This window comes from Andrographis paniculata, unplaced genomic scaffold, assembly GCF_009805555.1.
Source record: "Andrographis paniculata isolate CXL003 unplaced genomic scaffold, ASM980555v1 Contig59END, whole genome shotgun sequence".
Lineage (NCBI taxonomy): Eukaryota > Viridiplantae > Streptophyta > Magnoliopsida > Lamiales > Acanthaceae > Andrographis > Andrographis paniculata.
The window spans coordinates 471,256-498,478 of record NW_026137594.1 but is presented as its reverse complement, the minus strand read 5'-3'; the positions used below and the strand labels follow the sequence as shown (position 1 = coordinate 498,478).

The window sequence follows — 27,223 nt, the reverse complement described above, 5'->3', positions numbered from 1 at the left end:
CTAAAAATAGTAGTGATTCGAAAAAAAAAAAAAAAAAAAAAAGTTATTATGTAGTACCTTTTCATTATGTACTTTCTATAATTATATGACAGCAGTTTTTGCTTTATTTGCACCTTTAGTTGCACCAAAAACGTCTATATATATATATATATATATATGATCCCCTACACCTCAATTCTTTGGAAAACCATCGTAATTTGAATCGATTAAATTCAGAGAAGCCATAGAAATGGAGCTCACGACCTCAGCCATCTATGGCGCAATCGCCATAATCCTCCTCTGCCGCTACATCCAACGCCGCTCCAAATCCATTGCCGCCGCCAAATCCCCGCCGGAGGCCGGCGGCGCGTGGCCGATTTTAGGGCATATCCACCTGATGAGTGACGGGCCTTTCCCGAAACTCCCCCACATCAACCTCGGCGCGCAAGCCGACAAATACGGGCCGGCTTTCACCATCCGGCTCGGCGTGCGGCGCGTGCTGGTCGTCAGCTCCTGGGAGCTCGCCAAAGAGCTCTACACCAAGCATGACGTGGCAATCTTGTCGCGCCCGATGGTCCGTGCCTTCAAGCACTTGGGCAACGACTTCGTCCAATTCGGGGTCACTCCGTACGGCCCCTACTGGCGGGAAATCCGCAAGCTCGTCCACGTGGAGATGCTCTCGAGCCGCCGAGTCGAGCTCATGACTCACGTGCGCTTGTCGGAACTCGGACACACCATAAAGGAGCTCTACAGGGCATGGCAGGACAGCAAGGATCCATCGGGACAGCTCCCCGTCGAAATGAAGCAGTGCATCGGAGAATTGAATTTGAACATTATCCTCAGCCTCGTCGTCGGAAAGAGATTCTACGGCGACACGCCGGAGGCCAACCACTGCCGCCGCCTCATGAGGAAAGTCTTCTCTTACTTGGGGGTGTTCGTCGTCGCCGACGTCCTGCCTTATCTCGGCTGGCTCGACTTCGGCGGCCTCGAAAAGAAGATGAAGGATTGTGCCGAGGAAGTCGACGCACTTCTCGGAAAATGGGTGGACGATCATCGCTGTGATCCCGTCGTTTATTCGAGCAAGGATTTCGAGCCGCGGGATTTCACGGATGTCGTGCTTTCCCTCGTCGATAAGACCGACTTCAAGGCCGATTACGATGTCGACACTATTATTAAGTCAATAATCATGGTATGTTTCATAGTTATATTTGCAGGCTGCAGCAGGAGATCGAGTCTTGTCGGAGCCAACAAAAACTTTCATTACTGTTCACATTTTATTATTGATTTCAAAATTCTTCTAAAACTTCAAAATTTTCAAAACTTGTATCATAAACCTCGATTTTCGATCCTATCGAGTGTTATGTAATAAAAGCAAACAATGAACTATAGTTGTAGGCTTTGATCTCCGGTGGGACGGACACTCAATCGGTGATGTTAGTATGGTCATTGTCTCTGCTATTGAACAACCGCGATGTCCTAAAAAAGGCGCAAGAGGAATTGGACAACAAGGTCGGGAGAGAAAAGCTAGTAGTCGAATCAGACATAAAAAACTTAGATTATCTCCAAGCCATAGCCAAGGAGGCATTTCGATTATACCCGGCCGCCCCCTTTGGGGGGCCACGAGAATTTTCAGAGGATTGTGTGGTGGGAGGGTACCACATTCCGAAAGGCACATGGCTCATCGTCAATATATGGAAGCTACAAAGGGATCCAACGGTGTGGAGCGATCCAACGGAGTTCAATCCCGAGAGATTCCTAACAAAGCATAAGGACATTGGCATGAAGGGAACGGACTTTGAGCTGATCCCGTTCAGCGCGGGGCGCAGAATCTGCCCCGCGGCAGATTTTGGAATCCAAATGGTTCATTTGGGGCTGGCGAGGTTCTTACAGGCGTTCGATTTCTGGACGCCGTCTGATGAATTGGTTGACATGACAGAGAGCGCGGGAATTACCAACGCTAAGGCTACGCCGCTGAATGTTGTTATAAAGCCGAGGCTTCCTTCGCATCTCTATTGATCGATTAAGTTTGTAGTAATTTGAAATGCTTTCAAGTATATTTGAGGTTTGTAATAAATCTATAGTTTGGCCGGGTGTTTAATTCGAATATATTTTGCCGATATTGAATTATGATTTTGATCTTATGTTAAAATTAATAAATTGTGTTTATTTCTTCAGAAAAATTTTCTCAAGCAAAATACTAACAATTGATAATAAGAATAAATTATTAACAGAATTATTAATGGCAATGTATATACTCTCTCGTTGTAGTTTTCCATTTTAGTCTGTGCATAACAAAGTATCCATTTAATTTTTTTTACTATCTACCTAACATTACAAATACCGTTACAACTTACAATATATTACACAAATGTCATTATCTTTGATAAGGTTATTTTAGTCATTTCTACTTTATTGCTACTATATCCCAATATAATACTAATATTTCTAAAACTACGTGTAAAAAGTAAATGAATACTTACTTCTATGACGGAGGGAGTATTTATTTTTCTAACTGCAATAATTTCAATATTTAATTAGTTTCTCCGTCTTAATTCAATTGTTTTGTAATGGATATATACTACATTTAAAAGGAAGTCTTCAATTTATTAGATGGTCAATACTAACTAATAGTTATGGTATGTAAATTGATTTTGAATCAAAATATTAGAAACATAGAAAATATGTGGTAGAATAAAATGATACTCTATTGTTTAATATGTGTATTTAATTAAATGATAAAGAAGTACAATTATAATATAATTATAATATGTACCAATTAAAAATTAGTTTAACTAATTTAAAATATCCGATATTAGCTGAGCCGCGATGTTTGTGGGAATCAGCAGATATGATGTCGGAATCAGCCCATATAATCAAAACAAATATCTCATGTGTAATAATATATAGTATAATATAATTTATTTTGACAATATGTAAAATAATTACATATAGTATAACGTGTTATTGATTTTAAAACAATATATATATATATATATACAACATACTATAAAAATAAAATTGTACAATACGAATCAATTTATTCGATACAACTATATATTATATTGTATAAAAATTTATAATTAACACATTGATGATGTTATTTCCCTAAAAACTATATATTATACTGTATAAAAATTTATAATTAGCATATTGACGTTAGAGATAATTAAAAAGATTATTTCCCTAAATAATTTTATCAACCAATAGTATGACTATAAGATAGTTTCAGTCAATGTAATGTAGTTTGATAAATATAAGCTGTTTGAATATAATATTTTTTAGAAAAAATGTTGAATCCCAAATGTAATAATGCAAAGAAAGCTTCAAAGCATTTCAAATTACTACAAACTTCAAAGCTCATCGATCAATAGAGATGCGAAGAAAGCCTTGGCTTTATAAGAACATTCAGCGGCGTAGCCTTACAGTTGGTGATTCCGGCGCTCTCCGTCATGTCAACCAATTCATCCGACACTGTCGAGAAATCGAACGCCTGTAATAACCTCGCCAGCCCCAAATGCAACACTTGGATCCCAAAATCCGCCGCCGGGCAGATTCTGCGCCCGGCGCCGAACGGGATCAACTCAAAATCCGATCCCTTAATGCTAATGTCCTTATGCTTTGTTAGGAACCTCTCGGGTTTGAACTCCGTTGGATCGATCCACACTGTCGGATCCCTTTGTAGCTTCCATAGATTGACGATGAGCCATGTGCCTTTCGGAATGTTGTAGCCTCCGACGACACAATCCTCCGTAAATACTCGCGGCCCCCCTAAGGGGGCGGCCGGGTATAGTCGAAATGTCTCCTTGCCTATGGCTTGGAGATACTCTAAGTTTTTTATGTCAGAATCGACTACTTGCCTTTCTCTCCCAACCTTGTTGTCCAATTCCTCTTGCGCCTTTTTTAGGACATCACGGTTGTTCAATAGCAGAGACAATGACCATACTAACATGACCGATGTAGTTTCGGTCCCACCAGCAATTAAAGCCTACGAATATAATTCATTGTTTGTTAGATAGAAGCTTTAAAAATTCGAACTCAAGACGTAAGACTTTGATACTATATTAGATGATATAAATGACCGACATATCTAAAAACTTAAGCTATTATGATACACATAATTTATTTATTTATTTATCTACAAACGAGAGTCGATCAACAAAAATTAATAAAATATTGTGCATTTTATTGTGAGATTTGTCACATGAAAAAAAAAAAAAAAAGAAGTATTGAGTGCTATGTTTTTTTAAAAAAATTATTGTTGATGAACCGTTTCAAAAATATCTGTGTAACATACCATGATTGTCGATTTAATAATAGTGTCAACATGGTAATCGGCCTTGAAGTCGGTCTTATCGACGAGGGAAAGCATGACGTCAGTGAAATCCCGCGGCTTGAAATCCTTGCTCGAATAATCAACGGGATCACGGCGATGATCGTCCACCCACTCTCCGACAAGTGCGTCGACTTTCTCAGCGCAATCCTTCATCTTCTTATCGAGCCCGCGGAAGTCGAGCCAGCCGAGATAAGGCAGGACGTCGGCGAGGATGAACTGCCCTGAGTAATAAAAGACGTCTCTCATGAGGCGGCGGCACCGATTCGTTTCCGGCGTGTCGCCGTAGAATCTCTTTCCGACGACCAGGCTGAGGATAGTGTTCAAATTCAATTCTCCGATGCACTGCTTCATATCGACGAGGAGCTGTCCCGATGGATCCTTGCTGTCCTGCCATGCCCTGTAGAGCTCCCTCATGGTGTGTCCGAGTTCCGACAAGCGCACGTGACTCATGAGCTCGAGTCGGCGGCTCGAGAGCAGCTCCACGTGGACGAGCTTGCGGATTTCCCGCCAGTAGGGGCCGTACGGAGTGACCCCGAATTGGACGAAGTCGTAGCCAAAGTACTTGTTGGCACGGACCATCGGGCGCGACGAGATTGCCACGTCATGCTTGGTGTAGAGCTCTTTGGCGAGGTCCCAGGTGCTGACGACCAGGGCGCGCCGCGCGCCGAGCCAGATGGTGAAAGCCGGCCCGTGTTTGTCGGCTAGCGCGCCGAGGTTGAAGTGGGGGAGTTTTTGGGAAGGCCCGTCGCTCAACAGGTGGAGATGCCCTAAAATCGGCCACGCGCCGAAGGCCTCCGGCGGAGAATTGGCGGCGGCAATGGATTTGGAGCGGCGTTGAAGGTAGCGACAGAGGAGGATTATGGCGATTGCGCCATAGATGGCTGAGGTCGAGAGCTCCATTTCTATGGCTTCTCTGTAATTAATCGTTTCTAATGACGATGGTTTTCGAAGAATGAGGTTTTGGGGATCAAATAGACAGAGAGAAAGGAAAGTACTAAACGATGTTACCATACTGACGTACTATACATTTATATTAAATTAATTAGTTAATTTTTTTAAGGAAAGTTAATAATACTTCTGGAATTTTTGTACAAAAATTTATTGGGTTAAATTTTTTCTTTATTAAATTAAATTAAATATAAAACATTTTTTTAATTCAAAATTAAAGTTATAATATTTAATTATACAAGTTTTTATACCAATAAAAAAACAAAATATTTATTTTATTTAAATAAATAAATAAATAATTGTTTAATAACTCGTTTATAGTTTCTTTTAAAAAAAAAAAAATTTATTTAAAAAATTATTAAACTAATTGTTGTTGATAAGTTATTTATTTATTTTATTCAAAATATAGATATCTTATCATTATTTTATTTATATAAAATTTACATAATTAAATGTGTTTAAGATAAAATAATTAGTTTGCACATTCAACGAATAGATTGATTCTTTTTACATGGTATGAAAAATCATATTAATAATATAAAAAATAATATTTTTATGTAAATTATATATATTATATTAATGCTTGTAAATTTATACTCTTTAAATAATAGATTTTAACAAAAAAAAAATGAAAATTTGTGTATACTTTAATTTAACCAATAAATAAAATAAAAATATTTTTTACATTTTAAAAAAAAATCTTATATAATTTGGGTTTGTTTGCCCACTAATCATTAAGGGCTGTGTTTGTTTGAGGATCTGGATTTTAAATTGGGATCTGAATAGTAAAAAAATTTTAATTTGAATAGTTGTATGACGTGATATAAATAGGTGTTGATGTGATGTTTTGAATGTAAAATTGATTTTTAATATGATATAAAAAATAAAAAACAGGTGTTTGATTTGATGTTTTTGGGGAAAAAAATGGGATGAACAGTGAATTGAAAATCCAATTTCCCAAACAAACACACCCTAAGACGATTGTAATACATATAATATATATTTTATTATTTGAATAAAAACTAAATTTTTATATTTACAATACAATTTTGCAAAGTTCCACTTATATAAAAATAAAAATAAAACTAAATAAACACACTTATTATGTAATAACTTTCACATAAAATATCATTGATGATTAAGAAAAATAATACTAATAATTAATAATGACATACTATAAATATATATATATATAAAATAATAAAATATATGTTGTATATTTTATGTTATGTAAATTATATTCCCTAGTTCTATATATATTTATTCATTTATTTTTTCCACTGAATTTTAACAATATTATATTGGATTGTGATATGAATAAAGTAGAAAAGATTAAAATAAATATAAAAATAATAAAATTTGTGTAATATATTGGAAGTTGTTGTTGGAAATTTTGGCCGTTCGAGGCCTAACCCAACAAGTCCCTCGATAAATAATTAGTTGGTCCACTCCGTAACCCGACCCACCGAATCGGTTCAGACCCTTTAACCCAAATCCATTTATCCAAACCCACCTTACCCTGAACAATATTAGTTAGATTGTTGATTTTGTTATAACCGTAAGTGAGTAGGTTAGGGTGAGTTAGTCATGATAGATATAAAATAGTGAATTTAAGGGTGAATTAAAGAGTGTGGGAAACCAACTAGTGTGAAAAGTGAGATATACCAAGAGTTAGAGATAGGTGTAATCGAGAGAGAGAGAAAGGGAGAGACCGAGATGGGAGAAGAAAAGGAACCGAGATAAGGATTTCGGTGAGTTTCCGGTGAGGTTCAGGACCTTTTCGATGGCCGATTCCGGTGGACTTTGTGGATTCCGGTGGGCTTTGTGGCTTAGAGTGACGAGCCGGCGCCAGAGGACATTGCGTATTGGAGTTGCTGCCCGTCGCGCCGGTGATGTCGTCGTCTTCGTGAATTGTTGTGGTCGCCGAAATGGAGAAACAAAGACACAAGCGAACAAAGAAGTAGAACATGAAACAGGGAGTTTCATCTTTGATTTAATTGCTTATGTTAGGTCTTGTTTGTTCGTGTCGGAAGCTAATGACCGTCTCACCTAAAAGCTCGAACTGTTAGGGAAACTAAGCCATTAGTTATATATCCGCAAACGGGAGTCCCCAACACGCCCCCTCAGGTGCAAGTGGAGGTATGCGAAACTTGCACATGGAACTCGAGACCTAACCTAGGCTCTGATACCATGTCGGATGCTAATGACCGTCTCACCTAAAAGATCGAACTTAACAGAACCCAAACTACCCTGACTAATCAAAGACCTTACTTTATTGGAAGACGCATGACTGAGACGATGATGCCACTGAAGGCAGGATGGTGTAGAGGTGGTGGCAGCCGAGATAGAGGGACGAGGGACCTGGAGTGATGTAAGTTCAAATAAGCGGCCCGTCTTCCGGCCCTTCCCAAGAGTTCGCCCGGTTTGCGCGTCCTGAACCTGCACATCAGTAGAAGAAAATATCACGGTGAGACCTTGATCAACTAATTGACCAACGGAAATCAGATTTAAGGTTAATTGAGGGATACAGTATGTGTCGGGGAGGGATAAGGATGAGGTGGATGTATGTCCGGTATGGGTGATGCGCATATGGGTACCATTGGCAGTAAGAATATGAGGTAAGGATGGTGCGGTGGATGTGGAGGTTATAAGGCGTATATCAGAGGTCATATGATTACTGCAAGCAGAATCAAAATACCAAGGAGAGTTACCTGATGTGGTAGACATGGCGGTATTGGAAGATAGAACCTGTTTAAGAAGAGCTTCCAGGTCCTGAATTGTAGGAGGCGCAGGCGTGGGAGAGGCTGTGACAGAGGAGGTACCAGACTGAGGTCCACGAGAATGCCGAGGCTTGTAGTTACTACTGCCAGAGCGAGACGGCCTAGTGGGGCAATACTGTATAGTATGGCCTAAAACATGACAGTAGTGACACTCCACCTTTGGGCAATGACCGAAGTCATGATCAGAAGACTGACATCTTTTGCAACGATGAGAACGACTCTGAGTAGGAGTTCGGGCAGTGACCGCAAGAGCAGAAGACGAGTTTCCTCAAACAGAATCTCCTGAATAGCTGCATCCAATGTAGGAAGTGGATGCCGATGTAACAAAGAGGCACGAACTGCCTCATACTCTGGACGCAAAGCCATCAAGACCTTAATGAGGCGAAGATGATCAGGACTGATCTCTGCTTGATCCAACCGATGCCAAAGGGGTTGCACTTGGGCAAGGAAGTCGTTGATAGATTGTCCTGGTTCCTGTTTTAGATCGTGGAGAGTGCTCCATAACTGATAATAGTGTGCCAAACCAGTAGCACGGAAGCGGACTGCCAAGAAATTCCACGTTGCCTTGGCAGTGTCAAATTGGGCAAGCTGAACATGGATCGCCGGAGTGGAAGTATTGCGCAACCAAGTGAGAATTTGATGGTTCTTACTATCCCAATCCTCCAATTTTTTAATATAAGATTCAACAACTGTGGCGGTAGGCGTAACTTCTGCTATAGAAACCGGAGCAATAGGGGCAACTATATCTCCCGTAACAATTCGCCACAATTTCCGACCTATCAAAAAACTTTTCATCGATTGTGCCCACAAACTGTAATTATCTCCGGACAGAACAACATTGATCGGAATAGTACATCCATTTTTTCCATAGAAATTCAAGAGAAAACAATATCTCAAACCTCAAGCCGAAAGCCGAAACGACAGAAACCGAATCAAACCCGAGACACAAAAAGTCAATTGGATACAAAACTGCTCAAACGGAAGAAGTGAAGATACCATTGCGGAGGGAAACAAATTCCAAACATGACGGTGCAAAGATCGCCGCCAACGGCCGCCGCACGCGCCTCCACGCGCCGGCGAGGTGTCCGGCCGGAAAACTCGTCAGGCGCGTGTGAGGCTCACGCGCCGCCGTTCGCCGAACTGTTCCGGTGTCCGGCCGGTCTCGTGACGGCGAAGACAATGGTGGTGGCGGTGACGGTCGGAAGTGGTCGGAAATATGCTATCTGGAATGCGTGGGTTGTTTCGATTTGGTCGGGAAAAAGCATGGCTCTGATACCATGTCGGAAGCTAATGACCGTCTCACCTAAAAGCTCGAACTGTTAAGGAAACTAAGCCATTAGTTATATATCCGCAAACGGGAGTCCCCAACCGTTCGTGTTTTGATTTTCCTATTTCCAGATATGTGTTTGCCTTAATGTTTTAATTTCAATTTCTTTTCGGTTATATTAATTTGGATTTATTCGATTTAGTCGCTTCCGCTACTAATTGTTTCGTATTTTTATATACGAGATTTGTTCAATAAATCCAAAGGATTTGAAAATAAATTCACAACCGATGTAATAATATTTTTAATATTAAATATTGAAAATACATTTACTTTAAAAAAAAAATATTTATTATAAGACAGAACATAATAAAAAAAAAATTGTATAGATGGTTAAGAGAGGAAATATTATATATATTTATATACATATTAGTTGATACGTTACATTTATATTTATATTAATATATAATTTGTTGTAAGTATGCATATGTAGATATATATCCTCATTTGTAACCGAAAACATCCCAAAATGTAAAATTACATAAATTATTGCACGGAATAGTGTCTACTCCTCGACAACATACATTCCTATATATATGTTTTTTTTTTTTTTTTTATTACAAACCCGAAATGTGTAATTCAAATAAAGCTTCAAAGCTTTTAAATTACTACAAACTTCATTTCGATCGATCGATCAATAGAGATGAGAAGGGAGCCTTGGCTTTATAAGAACATTCAGCGGCGTAGCCTTACTGTTGGTCAATCCCGCGCTCTCCGTCATGTCAACCAATTCGCTCGAGAAATCGAACGCTTGTAAGAACCTCGCCAGCCCCAAATGCAGCATTTGGATCCCGAAATCGGCGCCGGGGCAGATTCTGCGCCCGGCGCCGAACGGGATCAGCTCAAAGTCCGATCCCTTGATGCTAATGTCCTTATGCTTTGTTAGGAACCTCTCGGGTTTGAACTCCGTTGGATCGATCCACACCGTCGGATCCCTTTGCAGCTTCCATAGATTGACGATGAGCCAAGTGCCTTTCGGAATGTGGTACCCTCCCACCACACAATCCTCCGAAAATTCTCGCGGCCCGCCTAAGGAGCCGGCCGGGAATAATCGAAATGTCTCCTTGGCTATGGCTTGGAGATACTCTAAGTTGTTGATGTCCGATTCGACCACTAGCCTTTCTCTCCCGACCTTGTTGTCCAATTCCTCTTGCGCCTTTTTTAGGACATCGCGGTTGTTCAATAGTAGAGACAACGCCCATACGATCATGATCGAAGTAGTGTCCGTCCCTCCGGCGACCAAAGCCTACAAATATAGCCCATTCAAAATTGCGATCAAGGCTCTGTTCTGATAGAAGTTTTAGAAAAAATTTAAAAATTGAATATTTAAATTAATATTTTTATAACATACCATGATTGTCGACTTAATAATAGTGTCGACATCGTAATCAGCCTTGAAGTCGGTCTTATCGACGATGGAAAGCATGACATCGGTGAAATCCCGCGGCTTGAAATCCTTGCTGGAATAATCGACGGGATCACGGCGATGATCGTCGAGCCATTTTCCGACGAGGGCGTCCATCTCCTCGGCGCAGTCCTTCATCTTCTTCTCGAGCCCGCCGAAGTCGAACCAACTGAGATAGGGCAGGGCGTCGGCAGGGACGAACAGCCCCGAGTAATAGAAGAGCTCCCTCATGAGGCGGCGGCACTGCTTCGTCTCCGGCGTGTCGCCGTAGAATCTCTTTCCGACGACCATGCTTAGGACAATGTTCAGATTCATGTCTCCGATGCACTGTTTCATTTCGACGGGGAGCTGTCCCGATGGATCCTTGCTGTCCTGCCATGCCCTGTAGAGCTCCTTCATGGTGTGTCCGAGTTCCGACAAGCGCACGTGGTTCATGAGCTCGACGCGCCGGTTCGAAAGCAGCTCGACGTTGGCTAGCTTGCGGATTTCGCGCCAGTACGGACCGTACGGAGTGATCCCGAATTGTGCGAAGTCGTAGCCCAAGTGTTTGTTGGCGCGGACCAACGGCCGCGACGAGATTGCCACGTCATGCTTGGTGTAGAGCTCTTTGGCGAGCTCCCAGGAGCTGACGACCAGCGCGCGCCGCACGCCGAGCCGGATGGTGAAAGCCGGCCCGTATTTGTCAGCTAGCGCGCCGAGGTTGAAGTGGGGGAGTTTTGGGGAAGGCCGGTCGCTCATGAGGTGGAGATGCCCTATAATCGGCCACGCGCCGCCGGCCTCCGGCGGAGATTTGGTGCCTTTGGGGAGTGGAGATTTGGAGCGGCGCTGAAGGTAACGATAGAGGAGGAGTATGGCGATTGCGCCATAGATGGCTGACGTCATGAACTCCATAAATATTAATTAATTACTAGCGATTGTGTTGGGAAGAATGGGAATGTTGGGGATATGTATATATATAGAGGTTATTGAGGAAATAATAGCAAACTATGTGCGGGGTGGGGTGGGGTGGGGTGGATTGGGAGTGGAAGCGGCAATGGCAATGCCGCCATTGATGTGAGGATTAAGAAATTAGAGTTGCAGCAGTCCATTTGGACTGTGAGAGTGAAGACAGCTGAGGTTGCTGTCTTAAAGCATATAATTAGGAGTTTGTTATACAATCGTTGGCTAGAATTTTTAAAAAATAATATGAAAAAGGACTGGTTTGGTGGTTTGGAGTTTATTTATATTTATTATCTAATGAACTAGGGGGCTGTTTGTTTGGACTTGGCTGATGGCTTGGGACGGTCTGTTGAATTGGTATCGCTGATTTTTTACTTATTTATTAATCCCCGCCCTCGATATAAAATATTTACATTTATTTTTTTTTTATAAAAAATTAAGAAATAATATTATATTCATTGCGTCTCGTTGCAATGTATTAAAAAAGAATAGTAATATTTTGTAGGTAGAAACACGGTGATTTTGACATTTTTATTATTTATAATTTATATAAAAATTTTAAAATATATTATTATTAATATATAATTATTTTTTCTGTAATATTAAAATGATAAATTAGTGGAAATAGTAGAAATGATACTTTTAATTAAAACGAAAAATATATATTGAAAAACTTGTTAGTAAAATATTTGAATGAATATAAGAGTGAATAATAACTTTACTTTTTGATAATGTGAAAATTGAATAAAATGAAATAGAAAAAAGTTTGCTAAAAGAAAAACTCCGAAAGAGCCACATAATATATTTGTTTATGATTTAAAAGTTTAGATATATTTAATTTAATGTATGAAAATTTGTAAAAATATTATAATGAATAATATTTTATGTATTTTTGTAACATTTTATATTTATAAACACTAAACTGATACAGATTATATTAAAAATAAAAACAATTGAAAACTCTGCTAAACAAATAATCCAAATTATATTTAAAAGCCCTCTCACTTCGACAAACTTTGACAATTAAATAAAATGATGCTATAATTGATTTATTTAAGATAAAAAAAATGACATAAAAATTCCGAATTTAAGTAAAGTAAAATAATAGCACACTAATATTGAATTGCGCCAACATGCTGTTAGATTGACTTAAAGAGTGACAATTTTGGCTGCCCATTGTTCCTAAGTTTTGGATTCACTGTACTTTATAAAATATTTTTAGAAAGAAAATCAGTCAGATATTTTATTTTTATTTTGTTCTTTTTAATTATATTAAAAAATAATTTTATATTAAAAATATTACATCAATATAAATTTAAATAAAAATTTATTATTAAAATAAATAAAAACTAAGAGTGTGTTCTCTTTAAATTTTTTCTTTTACTCTTTTACATTGAAAGTGTGGCATTTGCTTTTTTAAAAAAATATTTTTGAATATTAGTATTATATTGGATTGTATTGAAAAAATAAAAATATCCCTATTAGTACGGTGTAATATAAAAGAATGACATTTGTCTACTGTAAATTGAAAGGATATTTATTATGTTAGGTAGTAGTACAGTTACTAAATTAGAAAATAGTAACGAACAAAAATAAAAGATAGTAACCTTTCAACGAAATGGAGAGAGTATATATTTCTAAAAAAATAATAAAGACTTATAAACTAACGCATCCTCTTTGTTGATTGACATTTAAAATTTCTTTGCACGTGGAGTTTATAAAATAAGGAATAGGCCACATTTTATTGCCGGCGTACCCCTAATTTATACTACTATTTTCGGTTTCGAAAATAAATACTTCACAATACAAAAATTCGATTCGAACAAGGTATAAAAAAAAAAAAAATAATTTCAAAAAATTTCATACTGTATCTAGCTCAATATGCCAATGAGTCGGGCTTGGCTGTGCTCGGGTCTACTAGAGTTGGACCGGCTCAGTTTTTAAAAATAGACATATTTAAAATAAAAAGTTTTACAAATATGAATGAATTTTTTATCAAAAAAATTGAATTATTAAAAAAATACAATTATTAATTATTTATCAAAGTCTATGTCCAAGCTTATACAAAACTTGCAAATTCATTAATGGCCAAATCGTGCTAGTGGCATTCTATTGTAGTAACGCTCTTTCTATTAAAAAAAAAAAGTTAAATTAAATTTTTTATTTTTATTTTTAAATTTATCTTTTTATTTTTTTAAATTTTTTAAAAAATTATTTTAAATTGTAAAAATAAAAAAATTATTTAAAATAATAAAAAATTTAAATACTTAAAAAAATAACAGTAAAAAATTACTATAACAATTGTATATTTAAAATTAAAACTAACATAAATAGAATTGATGAGTTTGAGACGACTTTACCCAACTTAAATTATCACAATTCAGTTGAAACGTAAGCGGGTTCCAATCCTTCGTGGCTAAGAGAGGTGCACCATAAGCGTATACACCGCGGAGCACCCAATCGTACCCCAATCTTCTTATGCAAACTTCCCCTCTTTTTTTATTGGTATATAAAGAAATTTCATAATGGAAACCAACTCCATCGATTCATAGATCGTCGAAACTCGAGAGCGGGAGGAGTGAGTGAGTGAGGATCGAATCGAAGATGCCGATCGAGATGCCGAAGGGCCTGCCATTATCGGTGGACACATGGACGCCCAATTCCCAGGATAAGAGGTATCATTTCCTAACCCATGCGCACAAGGACCATACACAGGGCATTATTGCCCACGCCTCTTATCCCATTTACTCCACTCTCCTCACCAAAACTCTTACTCTCCAATACTATCCGCAGGTGCGCCTGGTTAAAATTTCTTTCCTTTCCTCTTGCTTTTACTTTTTCGGAGTAATTTATTTGTCCTATGGCTGCAGCGTTGATTGTATTGGTGAGTTTTCTTTTTGAAGTGAACAGGATGTAATTGGTATGGTGTGTTCTTTAATTGCTCTTTATGTTTTAAAGATATATACATATATATATATAATTATGTATCTGCATATGGAATTTGAATGTGTGTCAGTATGTTGAGTTATGATTCGCTCTTGGAAAGTTTGCGTATGTATAAGTGGATAACTGTAATTTTTGTATATCTAAAACGGAACTGTTCTAGAGGGACTTGAAGCATTGCTTGTAGAAAGTATAAAAAGAAGATCCTTGATCTTTTGAGTTAGTAGTCGTGTTTTTGTTGGTTGTTGTGACTTTTTAGCTGTTTTTTGTTCTTGTAGCTTGATGAATCGATGTTTGTTGGCATTGAGGTTGGGCAATCGTTGATCATTGAGGATCAGGATGGAGATTTTGTTGTAACTGCTTTTGATGCCAATCATTGCCCAGGTATGGATCCAATTTTTTTTTGTGTGTGTGTGTTTCAAAATTTACTAAATCTATTGAAAGCTAACAAACCTGAATGGGGAAGGATTGCATATTTTTATCACTATCAAGTCCTAGTGTGATTCTATCACTCATTCGAAATAGATGAAGTTTATCATTCCATTTTTCTCAAACATTAGTTGGTGCCCCGTCATAAGTCAGAATTTCTCATACAATTTGAAAATCTAACTTATTGTTGCATGTCAAATTTCCAATCACATATTTTAGCTTGGTTCTAGTGATGCCTTTGCATTGACATTAAGAGCTGCTTCAGTGCTGCAAGTTTGAAGCTTTATCTGATTACTTCATGGTTATCAATGCCATATTCTTTCATTGAAAAATTCTCTTTGCTTTGATGATGCCATCGGACTTCTAAAGCTATTTGAAGGATCTTATGTAAAAATATATCTTCAAGGATGCTTCTATGAATTGTAGGAGCTGTGATGTTCTTGTTTGAAGGGAATTTTGGCAATATTTTGCACACTGGAGACTGCAGATTAACCCCCGAGTGTTTGCAAAGTTTACCGGGTAAGTACATTGGGAAGAAAGGAAAGGCACCAATATGTCCACTTGATTGCATATTTTTAGATTGCACATTCGGTCAATTTCCATTAAGGATGCCCAGCAGACATATGGCAACTCAGCAGGTAACTTTTCAGTCCTTTAGTCCTCTACCTTGTAAAATATTTTGGAAAAATGATAATGTTTGGCTTCTTTTGCATTTTTCTGTTTTTCACTTCACCTGTCGGATTTAGTCGTTTTACTTGTTGTTTAAAATCTGATGCATTGGATTCTTTATAAAATTCAATGGTGATGTTTTTTTAGCTTAAGATAAATCCCCACATATTGAGAGAAAAGAAGCTGCCAAACCCGTGAACTTGACACCATACCAATCATTAATAGATTAGGAATGGCCGGACCAAAGGCATAACTCTTTGGTGTTTTGTGGGTTTCTAGGAATATAATTTTTTATATTTAAGTGTGTGGATTAGTGAATATGAATTCCACATGAACTGTTTTAGTGACAAGCGAATGTTTTTGAGCAGGTTATTAATTGTGTATGGAACCATCCTAATGCTAGCACGGTATATTTGACATGTGATCTTCTGGGTCACGAAGGTATACTTGTAGAAGTCTCACGCACATTTGGTGAGAAGATATATGTTGATAAATCCAAGCATTTAGAATGCTTTAAATCTCTCGAAATTCTAGTTCCGGATATCATATCACAAGACCCATCTTCCCGTTTCCAGTTACTTGATGGATTCCCCAAACTATATGAAAGAGCTGAAGCAATGATATTGAAAGCACGTGCAGATTCTCAGCATGAACCTCTTATTATACGCCCTTCTTCACAGTGGTATGCTTGTGACAAAGTGGTTTCGGTCATGGAAAAGCAGAATAAAGAAAGGTTTGATCAGGCTGTTAGAGATTTTTATGGTGTTTGGCATGTCTGCTATTCAATACACTCATCTCAAGATGAATTAGAGTGGGCTTTGCAACTTCTTGTGCCAAAATGGGTGGTGTCAACAACGCCTAGCTGCAGGGCAATGGAGTTGAGTTACGTTAAGAAGCATTGTTTCAATAATGAACAAGTTTATAGTGACTCTCTTCAGAGAATTATGGGCATCAGTCCTGTAGCATCTACACACATAGACAAAATTGTAAAAAGTTTAAGCTGCTCAAATGCAGTGGATACTCTTCCAATTAGATCTATTGAAACCCAATCTGAACCGATTGTCATATCCACACACCAGAGAAAAAGGTTGAGTTTATCTCCCCCTTGCAGGAGACCTGCAATTACATTATTTGGAAGAGCGAGGGTTGGTCTTCCTGATTCTAGCATCCACTATGAACAGAAAGAAGTACCCATAACAAGTTACTCCATGGAGAAAACATTAATTGGAACAGAAGATGCATGTCTTGAGAACAATGATGCCAATGAAGTGAAAGTAGAAGATTTACTGGAAACGGAGAGAAAGTCTGATTTTACTGAACCAGAATGCACTTCTACAGACACAGATACAGAAGCTCTCAGTGTGGCTGCTATCTCTCCTATTAGGTGGTCGAATAGCTACAATGAAAATTTAAGACGGTTTTACAGGTCTATGAATGTGCCTGTACCTCAACGTCTTCCCTCCCTTGTAGAGCTGATGGGTGCCAGAAAATCTGCAAAGAAGTTGTGATTAATGGTATTCCCAGGGATCTTCTTTGGGCTATCTATAGTTATGCTAACTGTGCTTTGGTGCTTGTGAAGATTATCTTCTCTTTCCGATGATTCAAGCTTTAGTTGTGGATGTGCTTATTTGGGATCAGTCTCAGTCAACAAGGCAGAGTCAGCTGCAGGTACATTTGAAGCTTTGGATGATATCTTACAGTTTGTTTCTAATTTGAGAACCAATATTATTATTTCTATTGAATCAGTAAATGTACATTGTCAATATAATGTGTCTGTGAAGTTATATGACCACACATCACATACTAGTATTTTGGCTTACAGCCTTACACATTGTCGTTTTAATTCTTCTAGTTTTTTCATGTAGAAACAACACTGGAACTATTCTTCTTTTGTTTGGTTACCACACCATTAACCTTTCAATTATAACTGCCTGCAAATTTGGACTCAACATAAACTTCTTGTGCAAACTTCAAAAAGTTCGCTGACAATAAATTATTTTCTGATATTGTTTTTTTTACTTCTAATGGTCATAAGGGTGGTATTAAATAGTGTGTAATCCCACAACACACATCTGTGCATTCAACAAAATCATACAAGAGTTTCAACCACAACAGAGAATAACACCCTTTAGAAGCCCGAACCATCCCTTTATAAATTCACTCTCATCTGACAGTCACAATTAAGTTGAGTAGGTGCTGAACATTTTTTATAGCAATACCCTATCTGCAGGGTAAATACCAATGTATGGAATAATTAGACCAATTTATTTTATATGATAAGAATGACTAGGAAGCTAAATTTAAATTTGGATTAATTAAAATAGAATCCTAATGCTACCAAACTAATATTCTAATACCAGAAGTAAATGATAATTTAATTATAAAAATCTACTTGTTACTTCTTTCCCTCAAGTCGAATATAATTTATGTGAAACTTGTTTAGCTGGATAAAGTATTCATTTGCAATTGATGCGATTTCCATAAATGGGTGCAAATTTTCTTCCATTCGTTGTGTAACTCTAAAAAAAGTCACGTTTCTAAAAAAATGGTTACATTTTGGGAGAATTCACGGTTCTTCATTACTAATGAAAATAGAATTTATTTATAGACATGGTACAAAAAGGATAAACTCAAACAAAAATAACTTTATTTAGTAAATATGCTTGAATAATAACCACCAAATATGAATAATATCAACTAAATATATATCAAAACATCTCTTCAAGCTCAAGGTGTTGCTGTAGGAGTCAGCTTGAGCTCGGCAAGAGGTACCGGAGGTGACGTAGGATTGCCTCTCAAATTTGATAAACATAAGGGTTTGTTCACCTAACCAATTTGTTTCCTGATACAATTTTCAAATGTATATAATATGTATACTCTATTTTTTTACAAAATTCTGTATTATTTTTATATTACTGACAAATTTGCATACTTTACACAAAAAAAAAACATCTCAAAATAAAACACTAAATAAACAAATCCATAGAAGTAATAGTTATTTTTGTGTACAGATTGAATAATAGAAATGTTGATTTGGAATCAAAACCAATCAGACGCTTAACCAAAACATCTATCTAAAATGTATTTCAGCTAGTGTGCAACTAATCTTCCTTTCATTATGTAACTTTAACTCCTTGAAGTAAGGAATAACACCGATGACAAAAATGGAAAGTCCTCAATATCACTTTACCACTTGGTTGACAATTAATCCTATTAATAGTTGGAAATACATGTGAATAGTTGTATGTTGCATCTATACAATTACTGCAACCCCCCATATCTTACTACATAGTAGGCTCCTCCACAAGTACACTTCCATAATGTGCTTTGGCACAACCTTGACAAATGAATCGACAGTTGCATAAACTATTTCACAGAGCATAGTAAATGGAAATGTCATTATACAATCCATAATATCAACACTCTTAAAATTGGCAAAAAGTGTACAACCTTTGGATAATAAACATTGGGTGGAATTAGAGAGACTATAGGGTGTCTCCAAATGTGTTTTTGGATTTGAAAATTTTCAAAGAAAAAAAAAAGGTTTAAAAAATGATGTTATGTTCGGATATATTTTAGAGAAGTGATTTAAATAGTAGGTGTTGACGTGTTGTAACATGCGTAATAAATGGTTAATTTGATAGTTGTGAATTAATATTTTGGTGGAGAAGATGTCAAACAACATCAAACTTCTTTCCTAATTATACTAAAATTCTAATTCTACAAAACTATGTTAATGGAACTCAATTATATTAAACTTCTTCCTTAACACACACACACACACACACCTTTCATTTCATTGAGAATTGCAACTATTGTGAAAAAATATATTTCATTTTATTAGATTTTTTTGCAGTGCTTTTAGTAAGGTATCCGTGGTGCCACGCGGAATGCAGCATGGCTTTAAAAAACTTTTACATCAGGTGCTTGACCATTAATAACTCCAGTTGTAGAATTGCTAAAAGCTTTTCATATTGTTGATGCTTCGGAAATTGTGATGGATGAAGAAACCAGTTGAAAATTCCATACAACGTCAAATAAATACTCAAGGAGCTGTACAAGTTAACTTGATTATTAGTTTACACGTTTCACTGATCTGTAACATACAATTATAAGTGCCAATTGTTCCTGTTAACCATCTTCTGTTGCCAGTGGTTTTTTATCAGAGTGTGAAACATGAGCAACAGCATTCCAAATTTAAGATATTATAACCTTTTTAAGAACCAGTTGTTCTTGTTTACTTTCCTCTTTTTCCAGTGTTCTATTAAAAGATAACAAGACACTAGCAACATGGATTCTTGACTTTTTGCTGAAATCAGAACTTTGAAGTCATTCAATATTCCTCTTAATGTGCCAGTTGTACCTGTTAACTGTCTCCCTTTTCCAGTGTTCTATTAAAACGCACAATAAGACACTAGCAACATGCATTCCAAATTTGACTTTCTTAACTCTCTGAAATCAGATCTTTGAAGTCACATTCCACCTGTCTCTTAATGGTCTTTTTTTTCCTGCTATTATTGTAACCTATTATGAATGCTGGTTGACTTTAGTACAGCTTTTTGGCTCTTTCGAGTTACCAAGAAATTAGAGAGATTTTGCATTGCAAAATTGGTTATAAAAACATTTTTTGGTTTTGAATCATAAGTTTTTGTGCATTGATATGTGGAATTTTTGTTATACAGTTTAGAACACCACTTTGTCAGAAAATATTAGAAAAAAAAAAGTATCAAGAAACTTTGGATGTATTGTAGTGCATTTTCTTTTCTTTTCTTTCTCTGGCAATTTACAATGTTCATCATATATGATTTCACAAGATGAAATCTTACTAAATCTTCCTCAACTGAGTTATATTCTTTCCATGTTGGATTTGGATGATAAATCTAAGCCATTTTTTATTGGATTGTACTTTAAAGAAAGTTTCTTGCTGTATGTTAATTATATGATGCACTGATTGGGTGATAAAGACGGAAAAGAGGTCAAAGCGGTACAAAGCTCTTACATAATGCAAAACATCCTGATTCAATGATAATATAAGAAAAGATTTTGTTTGGTTGTGTTTTGGTATTTTGAATTGTTTTGGAATTTTAATCATTTTAAATTGAAATACTTGTTTGATTTGATATAAATAGGTGTTGGCCTAATATATTAATTAGAAAATAGCTTTTGGATAGAATATTTTAAATAAAAATAAGCATTTGATGTGATACTTTAGAAGAAAAAAAAATAGACAACAAGATAGACATCATTTTGCCAAAACACAACCAGAAAAAATAGACAACAAGATTTCCCGGGTTGATATATTTAATCACTAGTTATGATATGTAATCATTTCAAGACATGAATGTTTTATAAAATTTATTTGTGTGCACCCACTATACCTTCTTTATGCCTCATAAGGAGATGACAAGATATACAACTTGCATTCGTACATTGCTTCAACTTAAGTTTAGACTACTGACTATATATAGTGAAACAAATTATACCTTTTTCTCATAATTCTGAATGGGAAGAAAACATTTAGTTACTTCAACTTAATTTTAGACTACTGACTATATATAGTGAAACAAATTATACCTTTTTCTCATAATTCTGAATGGGAAGAAAACATTTAGTTACTAGAGCATCAGCCTACTTCAAATTTTAGTGGAATGTGACTCTAAAAATGTCCTCGGTTGGATTTGTTGTGATGGGAGCTCAATTTAAGAATAGAAATTTATGACATATATATCAATCTCTAAATGCTTGGCTACACTTTTCACCACATTCCTAGAAGTTGAAGCACTTTGGCTGACTTCCTTGCCATGTGCGGAGCAGTGAATAGCAGACTTCTTTGCATGGCTATAAGGTTCTTTATCTCGACCTTACCATAGTATAGAACTTAGCCAATCTGAACCTTTTGGTTTTCTTAGTCTACATTCAGTAGTAGTGTTTCTGTGTCCGTCTCTCTTAGTCATTGTTCTTAAAGCTTGTACTAATTAAAATTTCATCATCCAAAATAACCTCATTATGAATTATCAATGCAAGATGTATCTTTTAATACACGACCTACCAAAGCTAAATGTACATGTGTATGTTCTTCCCTTTACTATATTAGTTAACTGGTGCCAACAATTTATCATGGATTCCCAGTAAAGGCCAAGCATCTAAGGATGATATTGAGTGGCAACAATTTATAAAACATAAATCAACCATTTACATTTTTATATTTGACAAAATATTTACCTTATCAGACTAGGGATGATATTGAGTGGATTTAGGTGGTAAGCTTTCCTTGACCTTTGTGGATGAGATGATGAAATCAAATATACTAGTGGTAATTAGTCTTTGAAATATATATTTATTAATTTATATGTACATAGTGTGCTTTTAAAGTTCAATTTAAACAAAAGAAGTAATTGGCCAATCACTATCTTTTAGAATTGCCATATAGCATGTTAACTTAAATGGATATGATATTTAGTGACACTAAACGCCACATTTAACCCCAAAAGCTTACATGTTTTTAGGTAGTTCATATTATGTATATTGTTAGCATATTTAACTTATATGAGATAGAGTTCTTAGACATTCTTGATAATATATTTGATCACATCGCATAAGGAGATATGATTTCAGAGGTGGCGAGTTCTTTCATGATATATATTTTTTTATATAAAAATTTACATACACATAATCTCTGAATTTTGATTGCGAATGTGTATCGTTTTTAAATTGTAAATGCTTTGTATGTTCAAGGAGAAGATGATTTCAGCAGTATTATATGTTGAGAATGATTTTGTGCGTGTAAAAATATTTGATAGATAGTCAAACTAGCGAATCTATTATTTATTTCTTTTTTTCTATAACATGGGAATCCGTAGCTGCTACTCTCGAGTGCGCTCCGACAGAACTTAATAATTGGTCCGGCAAGACAAATCACATTAGGCGAATCATGTGTGACATACAAGATTTGGAGGCGTCGGAGGTCTGAGAAGCTTTTGTCAAAGATATACACCCATATTGCTAAAGATATGGCTAGTAGGTTTGCGTTAAAAGGGGATGGAAAAACACATAAAAGAGCTTGTAGTTTTTAGGGAATATTGTGAACAGTTTTTTTCCTTTATATATATATATTGGCTCTTCTCAGCAGTTTGTATTATGTTTATTGTTCGCATATTTATCTTATATTTATGTGATATGATATTAGAGATGGTCATCAGTTTTATGATATCAAATTTTTTATAAATTAGAAAATATTATTTGAGCGGTATTTTATGTCGAGTATTAAAAATTTTGGGCAAAAATCTTTGATAGATAAATAAATAGCAAATATTCCCCGTGGCTGTAATCTTGGTCGTTTTTCTTATGTCATGCATGAATTTTATGACTGTTGTCCTGATAACTGATAAATCTATTGAATTTCAGGAGAAGAAAAACAGTACCCCCCAAAGGATAAGACTCTTTTCAGTTTTCGCATTGATTGAGCTCCGGTAAGGATTTCATTTTAGCGCTATACCTACTTCTAATGCATCTTTTTATATTGTCGTGTGAAAATGATTTTGTCAAACGATTCTCTGTTCATATGAATATTGTGAAGGGAATGAATGCGAGCGGCATCTATAAATTAGCCGTATATTGACACATGTAAGATAGTTGTAGCGGGAATATTGGTCTGCTTTATCCGTTTGGTTCATATTTTAAATTTGGGTTGAGTTTGGTGAATTTATTGCGCGAGTTTATGGAATCCAGCCAATATTAACAAAATCGTGTTTCCGATTTTACCCCGTTACAGCTGTGCATTCTGTTTCAGCTATCCTTGTCGCCTATAAATTGGGTGTGCGCGTCCCCCCAATGAGACACCATAAGAATCGCCAGTGAGCCTTATTCACAGCTGTAAATTCCAGCGATGCCGACCTCTGCAACCAATGCCCGAGCTGCCAACAGGAGGTCCCAAAGGCGGACCAGGAAATGGCATTGGACACATGACGAGGATAACCTCCTCACTTTACTCGTGCGAAGAAACGGCGCCGGGAATTGGGATCACATTGCGCGTCATTTCGATGGAAGATCAGGTATCGCCGCTACTTTCTGATGTAAACAACTAATAGATTTGTTCGATTTTTCAAATATATATATATATATATATTCCTTTCGACAGGGAAGAGCTGCCGTGTAAGATGGATTAATCAGTTGAACCCCAAGATCAACAAGGCGCCGTTTTCCGAATCTGACCAGCGAAGGCTCCTCGAACTTCATGAAACCTACGGCAATAAGTGGGCTACCATCGCCACCTTTTTCCCGGGCCGGACCGATAACCAGTTGAAGAATCAATACCATGTGCTTTTGAGGGGACGTTTTTCTGCCCCGGCCGTGTCTTCCAGCCCTGTCCCTCCTCGCACCCCGCCTACAGGTTTGCCCCTTTTTTACATTCCCGGAAGCAGTTCCTCCCGACTCACGATTTTTTTCAATTTTATCTCTCCAGGAGCGTACTACCGTGATTTTGAAGTGCCGCTGTACAGCAACTATTTCCCGTACATCCCGGGACCCACCGATCCGTTCTGGCAGTCCCCAAATGGTGTCAACGCCGCCGTTTACTATGATGTGGGAAGCCATGTCGATCTGGGTGCTTCTTCTGCCGCCTCGGAGACGAGCGCCGTTATCGATCCTCCCCCTCCCCACCCTGCTGCGGAAGAGCATCCGCTCATCAACTTTCTCGGCGTCTGATGCTCGTAGAAAGAAGTCGGGGGATGGTTCCCTCCCGTTGCGCCGTGTTATCTGTCTGTCTGTCTGTTTGTTTGTCTGGAATCCAGTCGAGTTGTGTCTTGTCTTGTCGGAGTTTGATGTGTTTTCTACATTTGATTGATTCGAGTTTTTGTTTAATTTGAGTCAGTTTGGTCATTGCAATGTTCTCTGTGTCGTTCAGATCATCATCACAGTTTGTTTTCTTAATCAATTGAAATCTTTCTTTGTTGTTTCCGATTATTTTTCGTGTTCTTGCGACAAATCAATCAATCCCTTGTATGTTGTATCATTTCACTTGTACTTGTTTCGGAGGTATACATCGATCGATACACACTTTTAGTTTGGTTGGCATGTCGAGAATATTATTGTGAAGCTTTGCATTAAGAAAGAAATGGTCATTTAGTTATTTGAGAATTAATTTGCGACTTTGTTCACAGTTTCATTTTTATTTTCTTTCTCGCAAAATTTTGTATATATACTCTTTTTTCTTTCCACATTTTATTTATTTACATATTTGTGACCAATATATAAATATTCAATATTTTCATTTTTTTTTAATTATTAAAATATTTTAATTTGATGACATAATTATTTAATATAATATTATATTAATTAAAATTCTTATTTAGGTTATAGGAGCATATTTTTTGTGATGGGAAGAAGTATTATTTTTTTCTTAAAAAAGAAACATGAATGTACAAATACAATAAATTTGTTCACTTTGTGTTTTTTTGGAATGTATTTTCTGTGTTAGTACGAATAATTGTGTTGGTAACATAAAAAATAATGTGTGTATATTGGCAAGTGGATAAAGGTATATTATTTTTTTTAATTAAAAAATACAATGAATTATTTTTCTTTTGGCAAGTGGGTAAAGGTATATTATGGAATATATGGTATTAATGTGTATATTGTAAATTTTTAATAATATTTATGAGTAATTATTCATTTAAAAATACTAAGTAAACAAATCCAATAATATACATCCATTATATGTGTTTTTTATTTTTTTTCTTCTTATTTTGGATATCCAAAACTTTTATGACTTTATAATCATATATACTCCCTTATCAAATGGGTCATTTGAAATTTTGTAATATTTTAAGAAATATAAGTATTTTATTGGTTAGCGGAAGTGTGTAAAATATTTTAAAAGTTTTGTCACATATATAATGGTGTATTTATAATTTAGATAAAAGTTAAAAAAATATTTTGGTATGATTATTTTTTATAAAATAGAAAATTAATACTTTAAAATGAAAAAATTATAAAAATGGTATTTTAAATTAAAACGAAAAGAGTATTTCTTTTAATATACTATATTTGATTATTTTATTCAATATTCCAAAGGTAGACATGTAAAAATATAATGAAATATAGAGTTTGTTTGTTTGTTATTTCAAACCAATTTATACTATTGTCCAATTTTTAATAAAAGAAATTAAATCAATTATTATAATTAAATATTATATTAAAATATTATCTAAATTAAATTTCAAATTAAAATCTCAAACACAAATCAAAACCAAATATACAATGTATAACTATATAATTATACAAATTTACATAAAATTACAAGGTGTGTTTATTTTGTGAAATGATGTGAAGAATTTTATTTTATTTTTCATATAGAAAATTGTATAGATAATATAAAAATAATGAGTGTATATAATATAATAAATTTTTATTTAAAAAAAATATGTAAAAAAATAATATTATTAATAATTTGGTTGAAATTTTGTTTTATATAATGATTATGGTTTCTGAAATTATTATCATTATAAATGGTAGGTGTCAAACAATAAAAGGAAAAAAAGCTAATTACTTACTAAAGATGTATATAGTATGCACATGCTCATGTGTGTAAGTGGGATTATGCCTAAACATTTTTATTAAATAAAGAAATTATATAATAAAAATTATACATTACATTTTATGTGATTATATTAATATTTGAATATATATATATATTTGATTCTATTTTATATATTAACTTAGAAGAAATTAATATTTAACAATATAAAGGTATAAATCATAAAACTTTGCTTCCTAATTGAGCAATTAGCTATAATTTATATTAAAATTTCACAAATCCTTTATTTATATTTACATTTTAATAAATAATCATTGATAGAAAAAAAAAAAAAAAAAGAGAGAGAGATTAAGGTCTACATAAGAGAATTAATTAATTAACCATTTTTTTATTTAAATTAATTTACCAAAAAAAACTTTCTTGCATAATATCAACAATTGATAAAAAAAAAAAAAAAATTAAAATACTAATTTATATATTTATTGCATTTTGAAGTGTCTAAATAATAATAATAATAATATTATTATTATTATTATGCATACTATATATTTATTATGCCAAGTGCAATTATTTAATTTAATTTCTTATTTAAGAGATTTCAAATTATTTATAATAAACATATAATGATTTTTTTTTTCAAAAAAAAGGAAATATTGGGATATATATGGTCTATAAGATTGTGAAAATCTTAATAGGTATATTTAATTAGTTGGTTAATTAAATTAATTTTATACTATGGAAATTCAATTATAATATTTACTAATTAAATTTTTATTTAAAATTTTTAAATTATTTAGTAGTAGATAATTTGCAGATGTGCCTTTCCCCAATTCAAAGTTTTTAGTGGCACTAATTTATGAAATAAAATTAGTTGAAAATTCTAAAAATTAGTAAGCATATTAATGAAAAAACTCTCCTTTTTAAAAATCAGTAACTAAAT

At 35.3% G+C, this 27,223-nt stretch overlaps 5 protein-coding genes across 11 annotated transcripts; 3 read left to right on the top strand and 2 right to left on the bottom strand.

Moving 5' to 3' along the window:
• Positions 1-229: 229 nt before the first annotated feature.
• LOC127258476 (cytochrome P450 CYP82D47-like) lies at positions 230-1,995 on the top strand. Its single transcript, XM_051285324.1, has 2 exons — positions 230-1,168; positions 1,375-1,995. Exons 1-2 carry the CDS (start codon positions 230-232, stop codon positions 1,993-1,995), a joined length of 1,560 nt encoding a protein of 519 aa, XP_051141281.1.
• Positions 1,996-3,343: 1,348 nt separating this feature from the next.
• On the bottom strand, positions 3,344-5,212 carry LOC127258462 (cytochrome P450 CYP82D47-like). Its single transcript, XM_051285310.1, has 2 exons — positions 4,274-5,212; positions 3,344-3,964 (listed from the first exon to the last, which is right to left on the bottom strand). Exons 1-2 carry the CDS (start codon positions 5,210-5,212, stop codon positions 3,344-3,346), a joined length of 1,560 nt encoding a protein of 519 aa, XP_051141267.1.
• Positions 5,213-9,798: 4,586 nt separating this feature from the next.
• LOC127257853 (cytochrome P450 CYP82D47-like) lies at positions 9,799-11,720 on the bottom strand. The gene is made up of 2 exons (XM_051284346.1): positions 10,716-11,720; positions 9,799-10,610 (listed from the first exon to the last, which is right to left on the bottom strand). Exons 1-2 carry the CDS (start codon positions 11,658-11,660, stop codon positions 9,999-10,001), a joined length of 1,557 nt encoding a protein of 518 aa, XP_051140303.1. The 5' UTR covers positions 11,661-11,720; the 3' UTR covers positions 9,799-9,998.
• Positions 11,721-14,241: 2,521 nt separating this feature from the next.
• On the top strand, positions 14,242-22,766 carry LOC127257955 (uncharacterized). Of its 7 annotated transcripts, none has more exons than XM_051284553.1 (6): positions 14,242-14,501; positions 14,930-15,035; positions 15,507-15,718; positions 16,118-17,417; positions 19,606-19,672; positions 22,610-22,766. In XM_051284553.1, exons 1-4 carry the CDS (start codon positions 14,313-14,315, stop codon positions 17,255-17,257), a joined length of 1,647 nt encoding a protein of 548 aa, XP_051140510.1. In that variant the 5' UTR covers positions 14,242-14,312; the 3' UTR covers positions 17,258-17,417; positions 19,606-19,672; positions 22,610-22,766. The 7 variants fall into 7 exon arrangements, with proteins under 7 accessions (XP_051140510.1, XP_051140515.1, XP_051140509.1 ...); XM_051284554.1 differs by lacking the exon at positions 19,606-19,672 and adding an exon at positions 14,502-14,592 and having other exon boundaries at positions 14,259-14,383; XM_051284555.1 differs by lacking the exon at positions 19,606-19,672 and adding an exon at positions 14,579-14,628 and having other exon boundaries at positions 14,379-14,501.
• An 868-nt stretch (positions 22,767-23,634) lies between these two features.
• LOC127258026 (transcription factor CSA-like) lies at positions 23,635-24,452 on the top strand. The gene is made up of 3 exons (XM_051284664.1): positions 23,635-23,800; positions 23,887-24,138; positions 24,211-24,452. The coding sequence occupies exons 1-3, from the start codon at positions 23,635-23,637 to the stop codon at positions 24,450-24,452; spliced, it is 660 nt and encodes a 219-aa protein (XP_051140621.1).
• The last annotated feature ends 2,771 nt before the right edge of the window (positions 24,453-27,223 follow it).

Coding starts and splice junctions, on each gene's coding strand:
- LOC127258476 (XM_051285324.1), top strand. CDS start 230: ATGGAGCTCACGACCTCAGCCATCTATGGCGCAATCGCCATAATCCTC. Junction 1,169..1,374: donor TTATTAAGTCAATAATCATG/GTATGTTTCATA, acceptor CTATAGTTGTAG/GCTTTGATCTCCGGTGGGAC.
- LOC127258462 (XM_051285310.1), bottom strand. CDS start 5,212: ATGGAGCTCTCGACCTCAGCCATCTATGGCGCAATCGCCATAATCCTC. Junction 3,965..4,273: donor TTATTAAATCGACAATCATG/GTATGTTACACA, acceptor TTATATTCGTAG/GCTTTAATTGCTGGTGGGAC.
- LOC127257955 (XM_051284552.1), top strand. CDS start 14,313: ATGCCGATCGAGATGCCGAAGGGCCTGCCATTATCGGTGGACACATGG. Junction 14,502..14,929: donor CTCTCCAATACTATCCGCAG/GTGCGCCTGGTT, acceptor TTGTTCTTGTAG/CTTGATGAATCGATGTTTGT. Junction 15,036..15,506: donor TGATGCCAATCATTGCCCAG/GTATGGATCCAA, acceptor TATGAATTGTAG/GAGCTGTGATGTTCTTGTTT.
- LOC127258026 (XM_051284664.1), top strand. CDS start 23,635: ATGCCGACCTCTGCAACCAATGCCCGAGCTGCCAACAGGAGGTCCCAA. Junction 23,801..23,886: donor TCATTTCGATGGAAGATCAG/GTATCGCCGCTA, acceptor TCCTTTCGACAG/GGAAGAGCTGCCGTGTAAGA. Junction 24,139..24,210: donor TCCTCGCACCCCGCCTACAG/GTTTGCCCCTTT, acceptor TTATCTCTCCAG/GAGCGTACTACCGTGATTTT.
- LOC127257853 (XM_051284346.1), bottom strand. CDS start 11,660: ATGGAGTTCATGACGTCAGCCATCTATGGCGCAATCGCCATACTCCTC. Junction 10,611..10,715: donor TTATTAAGTCGACAATCATG/GTATGTTATAAA, acceptor CTATATTTGTAG/GCTTTGGTCGCCGGAGGGAC.